This window comes from Aythya fuligula, chromosome 2 (genome assembly GCF_009819795.1).
Source record: "Aythya fuligula isolate bAytFul2 chromosome 2, bAytFul2.pri, whole genome shotgun sequence".
NCBI classification, from domain to species: Eukaryota; Metazoa; Chordata; class Aves; order Anseriformes; family Anatidae; genus Aythya; species Aythya fuligula.
Window position 1 is genome coordinate 99,701,684 of NC_045560.1, and position 16,420 is coordinate 99,718,103.

The window sequence follows — 16,420 nt, forward strand, 5'->3', positions numbered from 1 at the left end:
GCCACTCATCTTTTGATGCAGCCCAGGATGCAGTTGGCCTTCTGGGCTACAAGTGCACACTGCCGACTCATGTCACTGTTGACTTATGTCATGAGTCTATGCAGACTACTCCCTTCTTGTCCTTCATTTGTTTGGAAACCTTCATTGGTTTCCAGGATAATTAGGTCCATCCTGTTTCCAGGGATTAAGTTGAAGTTGAACAACCTGTAGCTCTCAGGATTCTCCTTCTTGCCTTTCTCAAAGACAATGGAGACATCTGCTTTCTTCAGGTTTGTGGGAATTTCTCTTTATGGCCATGAACTTTCTGAGATAATCAAGAAAACAACATCAGCCAACTTCTGTGGGCATCCCACAAGTCCAGGGTCCATGGATTCATGCCTGTACAGTTTGTTTGATGTTCTCTGACCTGGTCCTCCTCCACTGGGGGTAAGTCCTGCTTGTTCCAGACTGTCTCCTTCATCTCAAGTGCCTGGAACTCCAAAGGGCAAATCCACCAAAAAAGACGGAGTAGAAGAAGGCATTTAGTACCTTATCCTTTTCCATATCTCTTATCAACAGGTACCATGCCCCATTCAGCATCACACACACATTTTCCCTCACCTTCCTTCAGCAGCGAATATACCTGTAAAAATCATTTTTGTTGCCTTTCACAGTCCTTGCCAGATTCAACATCAGATGGACTTCAGCTTTCTTAGCTGTTTCCCTGTATGCTTGGTCTATGCCCCTATACTTCCACTGGGGTCACTTGACCCTGCTTCCACCTCATGTACATGTCCTTATTTTTTGTCTGCGTCAGGAACTCTGTTTATCCATGCAGGCTAACTGCCACCTTTGTTTGATTTTCTGCTTGTTTGGATAGGTTATTGAGCTTGGAAGAGGTGATCATAGAGAGTCAACCAACTCTTCTGTTGGACCCCTTATCTTTCCACGTGGGATTTTTCCAAGTAAATCCCTCAACAAATTCTGCTCTTCTGAAGCCAAGGATTGTGATCTTGCTTTTTCCTTATTCCCTCCTCTCATGATCCTGAACTGCAACATCTCACTATCACTGCAGCCAAGGCTGCATGTAGTGTTCACATTCCCAACCAGTCTTCTGTGTTTGTAAAAGCATGAATCCCACCAGAATTCTCTAAAACAGCTCCCTGTATCAGGAAGTTATTGCCAGAGCTCTCCAGAAACCCAGAAACCTCCTGGATTGTTCGTGCCCTGCTGTGCTACCCTCCACAGGTAGTTAAAATCCCCTTAAAGACCAGGGTCTGTGAATGTGTGACTTCTTTCACATTGGTCTGCCCACTAATCCTGACCCAAAAACTATCAGTTTGCTCAACACAAGCCAAGGCAGAGTACTGTTCATTTCCACTGCTCTCTCATATAAGGACACTTAGTCATAGTGAAGATTGCATACTGATAGATCTGTGGAGGCAGGTAGGTGGAGAAGTTTGCCTTATTTTATCTAACTGAAGGTAGTGATAGAAGTAAATTCCTTTTGTGAAAACATTCATACCCTTTCTTCATTTTTAATTATTTTTTTTTCACGTATTGAGGCAACACCACAGATGTTCAAAGGTTAGGTTAAGCTCTCCAGTGTTGGAGCCACATACTTTGTCTGCTTGATTCCACTACCATGCAGGGTTCTGTAACGGCCTCAGGAAAGTGTTAGGACCAGTTCCACCTTGCTGCAAAAGAATCCTGTTCACTACCAGTTCATGTATCTTTCTGCTATTACTAGAATATCCTTGGTACTGCGCCCTAAGATCCTATCACTGTGCCTCTTCAAGAGGAATAAAATAAAATACAAAGAGCTAATTCCTTCAATGAAAATTGGGACTGACAAGTTTTCAGCTTCCCTTTATGCTTTCATTCACTCTAACAAAAAAGCCTCATTAGAGTGGGGAAAAAATATTGATTTCTTGTCCAGCTTAATCACTCTAGGCTCAAGGGACCACAGAGAGGATTTGACTATTCTAATTTTAAAAACATAAACAGAAATGTACAGTTTATCTTTAGATTTAGAAATCTGCTGCACTTGGGTTTCTCCAACGCTAAGACTTCTGTACTTGTTTTGAAATTTCTCTGCTGTCTGTCCATCTAGTGAGACTATTCACGTAGCATTTCTTTCCTCTGTAGTTCAACAGCATGATTTAGGGAAGCAGAAGCTCTTTTTTATTCCTTGTTTCCTCATCTGCTGTCTTCAGATCTCCCTGACATCACTTTGCATAAGTATTCTGTCTTCTAAAATCCAAAAGAAAAAAAAATAAATTAATTGCTCGTATTTTTTCTCTCTTGTTCCTGAAACATTTCCTAATATTCTCACTTGATACAGTATGTTGTCATTTATTTCACTGCAGAATGCCTAATATTTCATTTATTTTGCTGTCTTGCATAGTTCTCTCATTCTTCCTTTTCCTTTCTCTTCCCTTACTTCCTCTATCCAGATCTTCTTTTTCTATTTAACAAGTGTATGCTTCTAAATGCCCACGTTTCTGCCCACACAACTGTCCTTCTTTCCCGTAAGTTGTTCTCTATTCTTCGGGGAAGCTGTTTTCCCACTATTATTCCTGTCTTTGCTGTCACATTCAGGATAAGATCAGCTTGGATTTAAAGTGGGAAGGGAAAGTCATATGCATTTAGAAGGTTCTGCCTGCTGAGACAGGACCTTTTCCTCACCACTTCACTTGTAATGAGAATGACAGTCTCTGTTTTATTTGTTTGTTTTCTTTATGTCTTTATTTCTTTCCTAATGCTGCACTTTACCCCACCACCCCAACCCTCCTTGTGCTGCTTATTGGTGTACTTTCCCAGTTGCTGTGGTGCAGTAGTTTTTTCCCCTTTCTTAAATTAGCTCTCACAGAGGTGCAAACAACATTGCTTATTGGCTCAGCTCTTGGCAGCGGCAGGTCCCTTTGGAACTGGCTGAAACTGGATCTGATCTGACATAGGTAGTTGCTGGGCTCTTCTCACAGAGACCACCCCTGCAGCCCCCTGATATGAAAATCTTGCTATGTAAATGCAGTAGCACAGCATTGCACCCAAATCTCCCCCCAGCTCTTCCAGCAGCTGGAGCCTTGAGGCCAGATAACCACAAAACTCATGCTGAAACTCAAGCAGAAGGAGCATACAAAGCTCTTAGCATTACATTAGATCTTCTATTGTGGGAGTAGCTATTGTGACTAAGGGGTATTTTAATGTACTATATAAATTTTCACGTTAGCTGCTACTTTTAGAAAGCAGTGTAAATGATGGAGACAAAAGAGCTGTTATGTCTCACAGTTCACAAACACGTAAAGCCAGTAGAGAACACTCCTACAAATAAAATATGTACTTTTTTTTTTTTTTTCTCCATAAGCATCTGCACTTTAAAAATGTGTTATTTATATATTAGACCAATAACTGTTTAAGCTCCTGACAACATTAGGCTTCTGGTGAAGTGAGTAAAAGTGATGGGTGAGTAAATTTGAAAATATATGCTATTTGAAATTGTAAACTTCTGTGCATGCTATTTTAGTATATGTGTATACTATTATATCTGATTGGATGGCAGTGTTTTTAGGGACAAGTTTTGATGGCGTTTATCATTTCTTTAACAGACTATACCTGATCTGAAGAAGCCATTATAGTCAGTTATGGATATCTGAACTTAAGCAGTTATTTAAAAGTGGATTTCTTGACGTGATGTATGAAGTCATTACATTCTACAATCTAAATCCTTTGTACTGTCCTTAGTTAACAAACAACTAAAGCAGTCTTCTGCTCTGAGCTAAGGATATATGTTGTCATAGGAACTGCTTTTAAAATTGCAGAAGAGAAATATTGCCATGAAACATCAAATTATAAATACCAAAATTTAGTAATGTGAGCATCGTAACTCCTTTCTGATTAGTAAGGGTCTTAGGTTATTCTTTAACTTTTCCTTGGGAAATAGTTATAATATCGTTTTTCAGTTGAGCTTAAAAAAAAGGAAAAATAAGTTCATTTTTTGTTGATTTCACACTGATAAAATGTATATATATATAATTTTTCTTATATTGAGGAAGAGCTTCTGGTTTATTTTTAATGAATAAAATATGAGGAGTAAATTATCTTTACTGCACAGAATTTTGGAGTACAACCCAGACTTTAAGGATACATGTAAGGATCGCTAGCACTTGAGTTTAGCAGCAGGTACACTTCCTGCTGATGACCTCCAAACTACCATCATGGTAAAGGTCCTTCAGTAAAGACTTCATCTGGTAGCTTTAATCCTGCATGATTCTTCTAGATCATAGACTCCTTGGACATTGATGACTATTTCTGTTTTTAATGTCCTCATGTAATCAAAAGAATACTTTACTGTAGCATTTTGTATGACTGGGGTGGTGTTTTGTTTGTTTTGTTTTGATGGTTTTATTTTCTCTGGGAATAAATGCTCAGATACCATTGATATGAGCAGTAAAGTATATATCTTCATTCAGCCACACAGTGCTTTCTCTAAAACAGGACTTTCAGGAACTTTGAAACTAATTATTTGCCATGTACTGGCTATGATATAGTTAAAATTCTCCACAGCAGCCCATACAGTGGTGTGTTTGGGATCTGTGGCTAAAACTGTGTTGATAACGCACCAATGACCTGCCAGAAATGTGAAGTTGTCATCATACTGCAGCCATTAGAAGCAAACTATGGGAAAGAAGTCCATAGTCAATGCACTTAGACAAAAGTGAAAATATATATTCAAAGAATATTAAGTGTGTGACTTAAGTGCCTTTGATGGTGAATGTCAGATATTAAATATGTCAGATATTGAAATAAACAAGGATCCTCTGCTGTAGAGTTTTCCCCTGGTACAGACTACACGATTCCTCCTTGATGTGTCTGTTGTGGAAAATTGAATGACTTACTATTTAATATCAGCTTTTTCTCTTTATTTTTAGCCCCTTGTGAAGCCAACACATTCTTTTGCCACAGTAATATGTGCATTAATAATACATTGGTCTGCAATGGACTCCAGAATTGTGTGTATCCTTGGGATGAAAACCACTGCAAAGGTAATGTGTAGGACTGAAACTGTCAACTCATTAGACTGCATGAGATACTACGTATTATTCTTAGTTTCTTGTTAATATCTGTGAGAGGGCTCAGGAGGAGTAATTCAGGGTCAGCAAGCATGAAGCAAGAGAGAAAATGGAGAGGGTAAAATACAGATGGATTTTTCTTTCAGTTTTTGCAATTGTTTTGCTTAGTGTTGATTTGTGGTGGTTATAGCTTTCTGGCAGGCTTTCTGATCACTTTGTTTCTGTACAAGCTACAATGCAATTAAAAGTAATACTTTAGTTCCTTTGTCGTAGTTACTTTTGTAGTGAAGTAGCATATGCATAACAGGTGTATTTTAGCTGCATGCCATGTCCATAATAGATCAGGTGGGCTAAAAATCCCAGATGAAGTAGAACTAACATTGTAAAAAGGCAGCCAAATCTGTATATAATCCTCCAGTGAAAATGAAGTGCAAAGACAACACACAAAATTAGACATAATGTCTATTTCATAGGTAGGGACTGATGTTCCCTACCAGATGTTCACAATGGTTTCTAAATATAACTCTGTATTTAAAAAATAAAATGAAATTAAAAATCATCAGAATCTTTGTTGTCTTCAGAGAAAAAAAGCTTAACTAACTTTCATTACAGGCTAGAGAGGCAGGGACACAGTTTTTATTTTTATTTTTTTTATTTTTTTATTTTTTTTCCTCCTCTATTACAACAGATTTGCTCCTGAAAACATGGGTAATAATGAACTTAGAAACCAATCAAGAAAATATTCAGAATGAAGATTAGAAGTCATCCCATTAGTCTGTTGAAGCCTGTCAAATCTTGACAAGCAATGCAGTAGGGTAAAACATAAATGAAATCATATTTCAAATGAACATAACAAAACTGTGATGTGAAATAATATTCTTCAAAAGAAATAAACATGGTAAAGAACTATATGTTCTCTGTTTCTGTAACACAGAAGAAAACAGAAAACCTTCCCCTGTGTAATTTCCAAAATTATTTTCATCTTTTATTTGCTGAGTGTCTTTTTATTGGCTCATGTGCCAATAGAATCACCCTGTCTTGTATTTCAGACTAGAAAAATGAGGTTTGATAATTACATGAAAAAAAAAAAAAAAAAAAAAGGCTATTTGTTGCTGTGTTGCTTTTTCTAAACCAGCTCCTTCTGCAGAGTCTGTGTCAGTCAGAGAAACCCCAAATGAGTCTACAAGAGTAGGCAATAGGGAGTGATAAAAAGTTCATTGTTGGTACCTAGAAGATTATAAAGAGGTGAATGTTATTTTTTTTTTTCCTCAAGTCCTTTGGTATGTTTTAGGTTGCCAAGAAAAATTACACTAAACTGAGTGTTAAAACTTAATCAGACTTGTCAAGTCTTGAGATGCCTGTAAGAGACTGATGTGAATACTTTCATCTTGGCTCAGTCACTGTTTTATCTCTCTGAAGCCATCTGAAAGCAAATCACAGAGAAATATGCAGAACAGGAAAGCGAAATTTTGTCTCTGTATTATTTTACTGCATACTTTTTATTTTCTTTTATTCTTAATACTGATTTTGCTGGCCAACTTCCTAGCAGCCTCTGAGTAAAGGATAGTAGGTCTAATCAGCTTTTGGATTACTGAGTATGTTTTAAAACATTCTGATAATTATTAGGTTAGGAAAAAAATAAATATCTTGCACACTTTTTGTTGTTGTTGTTGTTGTTCTTTCTGAAAACTCCTTTCCTTTCTGAATAACATTTCTATTTTATTCAATTTAGTTTTAGTTTTTCACTGAGTACAGTCAACAGTCCCATTCAGCTCATAAATAGTAGGAGTTCAAAAAAGTTCCCAATTTATTTTTAAAACTTGTGAAGGCTTGATATTTCATTTATCCTAATGTTCTAGCAACATATATTTACTAGAGAAGACAGATCCATCCGTTTATTATGGTGGTTGCTTTTTATATACGAAATAACAACAACAAAAAATACATAAATAAATTTTTCATCTAGTTAAAAGAGCTTGAAAAAAGCACTAACCAAGCCACTTAGTGGAGTCATGTATTGTTCATTTGGTTTTCATGAATACTTGATTCGTTTTTATTTCCCCACTAAGACTGATTAATTGAACTCAGACATAGACTAGGCATGGCTTTACAGTAATCTGTGAACCCTTCATTGCCATTGTTATTTTTGAACTGCAACTAATTCTGTGCTTTTTTTTTTTTTTTTTTTTTTTTATTTATTTATTTATTTTAACACAGAAAAAAGAAAAGCTAACCTATTGGACCAACTTACCAATACCAGTGGGACCATAATTGGGGTGACGTCTTGTATTGTTATCATCCTCATTGTTATCTCTGTGATAGTACAGATCAAGCAGCCTCGTAAAAAATTTGTCCAAAGGAAAACAGACTTTGATCAAACGGTGTTCCAGGAGGTGTTTGAGCCTCCTCATTATGAATTATGCACCCTCAGAGGGACAGGGCCTACAGCTGACCTTGCTGATGTTGCAGATGACTTTGAAAATTATCATAAACTGCGGAGATCATCTTCAAAATGCATTCATGACCATCACTGTGGATCACAAGTGTCTAGCATTAAGGGCAGCCGTAGTAACCTCAGCACAAGAGATGCTTCTGTCTTGACAGAAATACAACCGCAACCTGTAAAACCACTCATTCAGCCCATGAACAGGAGAAATATCCTTGTCATGAAGCATAGCTACTCACAAGATGCTGCAGATGCGTGTGAGATAGATGAAATTGAAGAGGTACCAACCACAAGCCACAGGCTGTCCAGACATGATAAAGCTGTTCAGCGGTCAGTATCAATAGATTTTTGATGAAGACTATTGTGTAAGGACTTGATTGCCCAAGCATATTCACTCTTTATTCAGTAAAGACATATTTTCTTTCCTCTCTGTTTATTGTTTAAATTTCTGTTTCTTGATAGCATATACCATTATATTATCTTTCTTTGTCTCTCTCTCATCTCTGCTCCAGTTTCCTGGAAGCTTCTGTATCTGTTTTACCCTTCTACGTGATATCTTTCTTTTTCTTTTACTATTTTATATACTTGCCCACATGCATTCATGCACTGGTCAACAGAGAACAAGTGCGTTTTTTAAAAAAAACAAAGAAGATTTTGTGCAAGTCTAGTTTTTGATAGAGCCACGTGCATGTGGTTTCCTTGAAACTGAGGTGGCCTTGAATATCATCTACTGTTAGTCTAACATTTCAAAATCATTTTGATGTATGACACAATAATGAGAATCACTAACCTGGGGTAAGGAAACCCCTTTTCCCATGAAACATTATCTTTTATACAACAAATGAAAATATTTGCAAAACGTTAATGTATCTGTTCCATTATTGATCACAGTATGTTTATAGATATAAATATATATTAATTACAGTATGAGACAGAATAGTAAATAGAGAATGATCCTATATTTACTTAGAATAATGTAGTTAAAAGGAATCTTTCTAATCAATGAAAAAGTTGAGCATGATATTTTTAATAAAAGAGATATTTCTACTGTATATTACATTCTGAATGACTGTAAATATGAATGATTAAAAGTAAAAGAAAAAGAAAAGAAGAAAGAGATATGAACCATTTATTTGGAAAAGCAAAAAGAAACTTTTTATATATATACTTAAGTTTTCTGTTGCATGCATAATTTATGCACTTCTTGTGACTGTTTACATGCTCTCCATATTTTCTTTGCACATTAAGGCACTTCTATCTTCTAAAACAAGTTATTTGACTATTTTAACCTAACTGCATGCCAATGTAAATTTCTTCATGAATATTGATCAGATTATCAATTTGTGCATTTTATTAAGTATCTATATGCATATATTTCTTTTTTTTTCTATGCAAACATTATTATTTTGAATGAAATAGCCATAACATTCCAGGTTCTGCCTCATTGGGTCTCTAAGCAAACATGAGTCTGAGTACAACACAACTAGGGTCTAGGAGACAAACTTGAGGTAAGTAAAAATACCTATACAAAAAAATGAACCATCTGTTCCATTCCATTTTATTTGTTATGTTGTTAAAATGTCTGTTAGTCCTCAAGCTATACACCACCTTGTCCTTGCATGGAGAGAGCCATGTTTTAATAATGAGAAGATTGAAAATCAGACAGATGACCACTTCAGCACTGTAAACTATGAAAAATTAAATTCCTATTTTATTACTCTTTCCTATTAAATTATTACTCTTGACTGTAGAATCAGTTAAATATAATCCCCCAGCCAAATATTATCTGTATTCTCAACATATCATAAAGATAGATGCTTTTCATGGCTGTAGAGTTTTATTCATTTTTAATTTATGAAAATAAAATTTAGAGTTCCAGCATGAGAAACTGTAAAATTTGGCAACCTAGCCCAAGCCATGAAGATATGGAACAACTTGTATTCAGTTTGTTTTACTCATTCAACCTTGTGAAGTATACGGGAGTATAGGAAGAGTACATAAGAGAACAGATAAATTTAGAGATTCTGTAGCACTAATGTTAATGTTTGATTGTTTTTTTTTGAGTCTTTTCCTAGACTTTTCATTTTGTATAATTTGTTATCAACACTTAATAAACATAATCTCATATTTTACTGAAGTTATAAATAGCTGCTAGTCTGTCAATTTCCTTATATACATATCTAAGCATATATATGTATATACATGTTTACACATGCATATGTATATAGCAATTTTTTAATGGGAGATATTCCATTAATGTTTCTATTGCTTCCAGATAGTTTAGGTAAATATTTGTCTGTATTTCTCTTCACAGGGAGAACATATTTTAACTTTGTTTTGCTTTCAGAGAAACACTATTTATACAATCAAGGGAACTGTGAATGGAAAAATCTATAGTGAACTATTTCAGCTATCAGGAAGACAGAGTGGACATGTTTCAAATTTCATTTCACTGCCTTTATCCAAACTTAAAAGTTACAGACATTTCTTACTTCTTTTGAAAGGGATTCCCACTGCACAATAATATGTTTATTTTGTAATTCACTTTCTGGCCACCAAGTGTTCCTTAGTTTTTAAAAACATTATAAGGTTTACTGCAAACTTGAAGAAATTAACTCCTGACTGAGATGACTGAGACTGTCCCTACTTTTTTTTTTTTCTTCTTCTTTTTTTTTTCTTCATTTTATTTTAGTTGATATGTTTTAAGTTTGTTATCTACTTGTTTGTTGTGTGATATGTGGAAGAAGATTACATTGAACTTTTGTTGTATGTACATTGTTTTCATTATATAGACTGCTTGAGAATAGTGCGCTCCTGGGTGATTTTGAACATGCTACAATGAAATGTGAAACTATCGACCTTGGAAACACCAGCTAGAGGTTTTATGGACTCTCTGACCAGCTATTCTCATATCATGACAAAATTCAGCAATGTTGAGTAAAATTACTAGAAGGCAATAAGACTTTCATTATTATGCTTATCAGTCATTTCTCTTTTTCTATTTCTCTTTTCTTGTCATTGCAATTTAAATTCCCAATTTCAGGAACAATTTATTGAAATCAGGTATTTAGCCATTCATAATCACTTCAATAGAAATGTTTGTTGGATAAGCATCTAGCAATATGACTGAATTTGACACTGAGAAAATAATTTGCATGTATGTTACTGAATATTTGAGTTGGCAAAAATCCCCTTATTAGACACATTGTAAAAAAGCATGCATTCACAATTGTTGCTGTTACTGTTCCATTTCTGTGTCATATGCTTGCTACTTGTAACTTTTTATATAAAGATACATGAAACGATGTATAATAATTTCCTACCTTGAGTTTAATGTCAATATTTTCTTTTACTAAAATTAGAAATTTTGTAGAAGTTTAACTGGAAAGTCAGACACATTGGAGTATCGGCTGCCTCGCACCCCTTACTTATTGAGACATTAATTTCTTGAGATTTAATTGAATTCATATTACATAAAGATGATTGCTTAATTTCAATGAAAAGTTTTGTGAAAACATTTGGTTTCAATTCTGCACACTGTATTTTTTACATTAATATGTTATCAGGAAGTTTGTTTCAATGCAGCCTAAAATCTGATTTTTACCAGTTATGCAAATATTATGGAAGGACTTCAGTTTTAGAGATGCATATAAACATCAGTTCCTCCTGCAAGATAAAATGCAATTCATAATTCAAGCCATAAACATCAGTAACCAACACTGAAATCAAATACAAAAGGTTAATTTAGTATGAAAATAGTGTAGGCTGAAAAGCCGCAATTATATAAATTTGAAAAACAAACAAATATACAAAATCATTTTGTTTTGATAACTCATTAACCATGAATGAAGTCATAGGACGATCATCTATTTAAACTGTTACCTTGCAAATTCTGTCTCAGAACAAATCCCAATCCTTTCTTAAACATATTGTATCATTTCTGTTCTTTTTTTTTTTTTTTTTTTCCCCCTGGTATTGCTGATAGGTGTTGCTAGATTTACTGAAAAAGTAGAAATAATATCATGGATAGCCCAAAAATATAAAAAGGTGGGAGAAGAGAAGCCTTAAATGCCAGCATAATATATATATATATATATCGAGAGGTTATCTATACCAGTTATTTATATATAGAGAGAGTACATCCTTTACATAATTACAAATACAGAAAATCTAATTTCTACAAAACATTTTCTACAAAAGTAATTTAGGAATTACATAAGAGGAAGGAGGAGTTCAGGTATTTTGTCTCCTTTTTTGTACAGGATACAATAAGTTTTACATAACAGGATTTTACCTTGATTCGTTTGCTATAACACATAATCTGAAAAACAATCCTCCCTCCTTTACAGTCATTGAGAGCCATCTCTCAATTACATGGATATTTTTTTGCATGTGATAATACATTTCCAGATGTACTCCAGAATTCCAGATGAATTTCCAGTACTATATCCAGACGTATAGATCCATTTCCAACTTCATGTAATTTATCATTTTTTTCCTAAACTTTCCAACGTCTATTTCATGATCATTTCTTAAATATATTATGTTAAGATTTTTTTTTCTCACATCCATGTTTAAAATGGATACAACCGTGCATCCATTAAAAAAAACAAGGAAGTAGGAAAGGCTTGCTGACAATAAATGTATAAACATTTGCACACGTTTATGTATATTTATAAATATTTGCTGATAAGATAGTGTATAAATAAATATATAAGGAGAAATCTAAATATGTGAATTTAGCTTTGAACTAATTACACTGGTCACCTAGAAAAATGCTAAAGCTGCTAAATTTTAAAGCTGCTAGATATTTAAGTGCCTAAATCCCATTGAAATGTACAGCTAACCTGGTCTTTATTAATCATGTAGACAAGAAAATCCATTTTATTTTATTTTTATTTTTATTTTTATTTTTATTTTTATTTTTATTTTTATTTTTATTTTTATTTTTATTTTTTTGCTGTTTGTTTGTTTGTTTGTTTGCTTTTTGTTTTTTAGTACAGTGTTGGCTGAGAGAACTGGAGAAGGCATGGGTATTAGTACTTATGTAATACGCACATCCTTACTTTCTTAAAATAATTGTATCAGGGAAAATAAGAGAAAAACATTAAAACCTAAAATATAGCAGTTCAAACAAAGATGGAATGCTTACTTGCTTACTTGTTCTTGGAAACTCCTCAATAAATAAGAGCTAGGTACCCTTACACAAAATTGTCATTATTAATGACAAAATATGTTTATACTGGGGAAAGAGGGTCAAATTATACAATTAATTTTTAAAGAAATAAACAATTATAAATTCAAGCCAAATTAAAATTATAAAATAGAAAGATTTAATTTTGAGAAATTATATTCTGCATATAGTCAGTGTAAATAATAATCTAGTCTATTCTATAACAAACTAAGGAAAAATTTTTCTCAGTATCACACAACAGTAAGATATCTTAATGTAATCTATAAAACTCATAATATTAAAATAAAAGGGATTGTCATTAAAAGTAAAAAGTTCGCCTTTCCTATGAGTATTTTTTATTATCATGAAGCCACTTTTTTAAAAAACAGAAAGCAACTCAAGCAAGTTTTTCAGTTTCAAATAAAGGGGGTGCTCACAATTGCAATTTGAACACTCTACAAGGAAATTTTTACTTTTTCTATTATACCTTTTTGCATTAATTGGGAAAAAAAAATGGCAAAAAAAAAAAAGGTTTAGCTTATTGAATTAACACAGTTACATGTATTTTGTATATTAATTTAGTAAATAACTGAATCAGATGAGTTGGGCATGTTAGCTTCATGCATTTTACCTTAGATCTGTTTTAAGATAAAAGTAAGACTAGTAGTTATTAGACTGCTTTGGTTTGATTAGTGGGTGCAATGTGTGTGATGTATAGCCATGTTCACAGTATGTTTATTCCTTACATATTTTTTTAAAGATGAGTTTTTCCACCATGATACATTACCATATTGCTCACAGTTTTGCTTTTTTTTTTTTTTTTCTTTCCTAGAGCTGTATTTTTATGCATTTACTTTTATTTTTAGATGATAGTCTGAACAACCAGCCTCACCCATTTTTCTCCAATACAGGGAGTAAGGTCTTTCCATGAAGTCTTCAAGACTTCCATGAAGTCTTCTTTTCAACGTCATTACAAAATTACAGGAATTCCTTTTCCTGTAATTATACCTTTCCATTTTTTACAGATTGAAGAAAAAAAAAAAAGTAAGAAAAGAAAGAAAAAAAAAAAACTACATGGATCTGAGAAATGTTAGTAACATATTCTTCTATTTTTCTCCATTTTTCTACTTAAGATATTCTCTCAGACCTAGCAAGGATGTAACCAATGGGAAAGGTTTCCTGCTAGCACCAAAATAAGGCAGAAGCAAAGAAAAGTAGCAGAGAAAGGAATATAATTAGAATAGTAAGAAGGACTTTTTCTCACATCCATTCACAAATTTGTGGACACATTTAGCTACCATGTAAAAAGTATCCATGTCCAGCTCCAAGATAACCGCATTACCTCTGCTTTATGGAAACACTATACTGCAGACAACAAATTCGTCTTTTGTATTTTCTTGTCTTCTGCTTTATGTGGACTCTCCCTGCTATCACACAGAGATATTCTAGTTAAGGGAATATAGACGAAGACTCTTTTGATACAAAGAAGGAAAAGTGCATCATTCAGAACTGTTAAACATGGAAGTTTGTATCTGAACTTGGAGTCTCTTATCTCCTCACTCTTGACTCAACATTTGATATGAAGTCCTGGACTCATGGCTCTGCTCCTCTTCCTTATCATTACTTCAGCATCATCTCTCTTTACTCTTTGATGATGATTTTATGTCATTCTCACTTTTACATTTCTTTTTTGTCCACAGTGAATTTAGTTTTGTTCCACTCTTTCCATCAAATTAATTGAAAATGCTGAAATCCTATTAGCTCCTTGACCTTATTGTACCCTTTAATTCACCTGGCTCTGTCCCATCTATCACTTCAGAGCCATCTTAATCTTATCATAGTCACCTTTAATTTATACAGCACAACAAAAGCCATAAAGATGTATTGGGAAGGTCTTGAGTAAAGGTTTATTAAGGATACTGGGTTTGTATCTTAATTACTGGGCCTCAGTGTTGTCTGGGCTGCCCACCTCTGGGCTGGCATGCTTGCTCCTGCTATAGCCGTACCTCAATGTGCTGCAAAGAGAAACTCACCTCCACCTATTCCCTTCTCCCAGTGATACCTGCACTACTGTTAAACCAAATTTTGCTTCAGGAACTTCTATGTTTTATCCTATTTCCCACAACATAAATCACCATCCTAGTTTCTTTTACATGTCTAATAAAACACATTTTTGCTGCAAAGCCTTGCAAACACCAGCCAGTGGTATGGCAGAGATAGCAGCAGCAAGGTAAGAACATCATTTACTGGGAGCTGCTGCTTCCCTTTCATTTTCCTTCCCAGGAGAGAATCATGCTGATCTGCAAGCTCTCTCTCACCATAGGAGAAAGGGAAACCCTATACAAACTGCAACTGAGAGTACAGACTATCCAAATGCTCATGATAAAAAAATGGAAGCAACAACATTGCTCAGATTTCATTATCAAAGTAACAGGCCTGACCAACACCATGCATAAACATTACGTCTCTTCATTCTCAGATAATGGAAGACTGCTGTGAAATTCTGCTTTATCCTAGGCAGCAGGACACCACAACTGTGAGTACCGACTCTGTGCAGTGCTCTGGAAAGGACTTAGCAGCTTCTTATACAAGTGTAGGCAGACAAGGATTTAATGGGAGTATAGGAGCATTCCTGTGATGTCACATGCAGCACATAGCTCTGCAATATCTACTTGTTTAATCTTTTTAAGCTTACCTTTCTTCAATCCATCCTCCTCAGCTTCAGTGAGAGACAGTAAACAAAATCAACTTTTTTTTGAAATGGTGGCTTCACTGGAAGGTGGTCATTTGGCATTTAACAGTATTCCTATATGAAAGACAACAACAATGTTTGCTGAAACTATTGTAAAACAAAAATATTTGGAGTTTTTGCACAGATCCTCAATACAGGTTAAATGAACCATTCAGCTGCAACAACTGCATCAATAAAGGAAGACGCCTTGCATCTGTGATTTTTCTAATAGTACTGCAGGCTCTGATTCATGACCTATTCACATCATCCCTCTTGATCCTACTTTTCTCTCTTCAGTGAAAATTTTAATTAGGAAAAAGCAGTTTGTTGGAAGTGAATAGCTTTCACTGCCTTTAGTGAAGAACAGAATGCAATTTACATTGGGGAAGGAGAGCTTCATTCCATGATTTTTTCCTTAGTGTTAAAGGACTTCAAAATCAGTGAAGATATAGGTGAGCTGCTCTTTCTCTTTGTTTAACAGATCAGTGATTCAAAGAAAATGTAATGTTTTATGCTTAACTAACCCCTTTAAGGTAGAAAAGTAAATGCCTTTCTAACTTTTTCACTCCCACATTTTACTGGATATTTTGGTATAGAAAATGCATTTGGGGTGGTTTTGTTCGATACTCTAAATGCATCTGGCACCTACTTAGACCAAGGTTGAAGAAATTCCTCCTGCAGACAAAAGTGTAATGTTTTTTTACTTTCATGACTGAGGCCCAGAGACTTGTGCCATCATTTGAGAGTAACTTTAGTGCCATAATGGATCTTGTTAACTTGTAGTGTGTTGGTGGACAGTCTTCACCAACCTAGGCAAATATTGAATATTTTGAGATAGCTATTAATAATAAATACTTTTAGAAATAATGCAAGTATAGGATCTCCACTGGTAGTGTCATCATCACTTTGGTGACTGAAAAAGAGGAGTGACATTAATTTCAAGAACTTTCAGTTCTTATCAGAAGGGAGCAAAAATGATGTGACATCATAAGTGTTTTAATATGTGTGATTTTTCTCCT

At 34.5% G+C, this 16,420-nt stretch overlaps 1 protein-coding gene across 3 annotated transcripts in view; it reads left to right on the forward strand.

Moving 5' to 3' along the window:
* Positions 1-10,816, forward strand: part of NETO1 (neuropilin and tolloid like 1) — a 69,476-nt gene extending 58,660 nt beyond the window's left edge. Inside the window, exons 8-11 of one of the 3 annotated variants that reach the window (XM_032183411.1) lie at positions 4,911-5,024; positions 7,269-7,827; positions 8,931-9,005; positions 10,290-10,816. In XM_032183411.1, the coding sequence (XP_032039302.1) occupies positions 4,911-5,024; positions 7,269-7,827; positions 8,931-8,991 (734 nt within the window). In that variant the 3' untranslated portion in view covers positions 8,992-9,005; positions 10,290-10,816. Of the gene's footprint in view, positions 1-4,910; positions 5,025-7,268; positions 7,828-8,916; positions 9,006-9,844; positions 10,136-10,289 lie in introns of those variants that run through there. The other 2 variants (XM_032183412.1, XM_032183413.1) reach the window with 2 other exon arrangements.
* Positions 10,817-16,420: the final 5,604 nt, after the last annotated feature.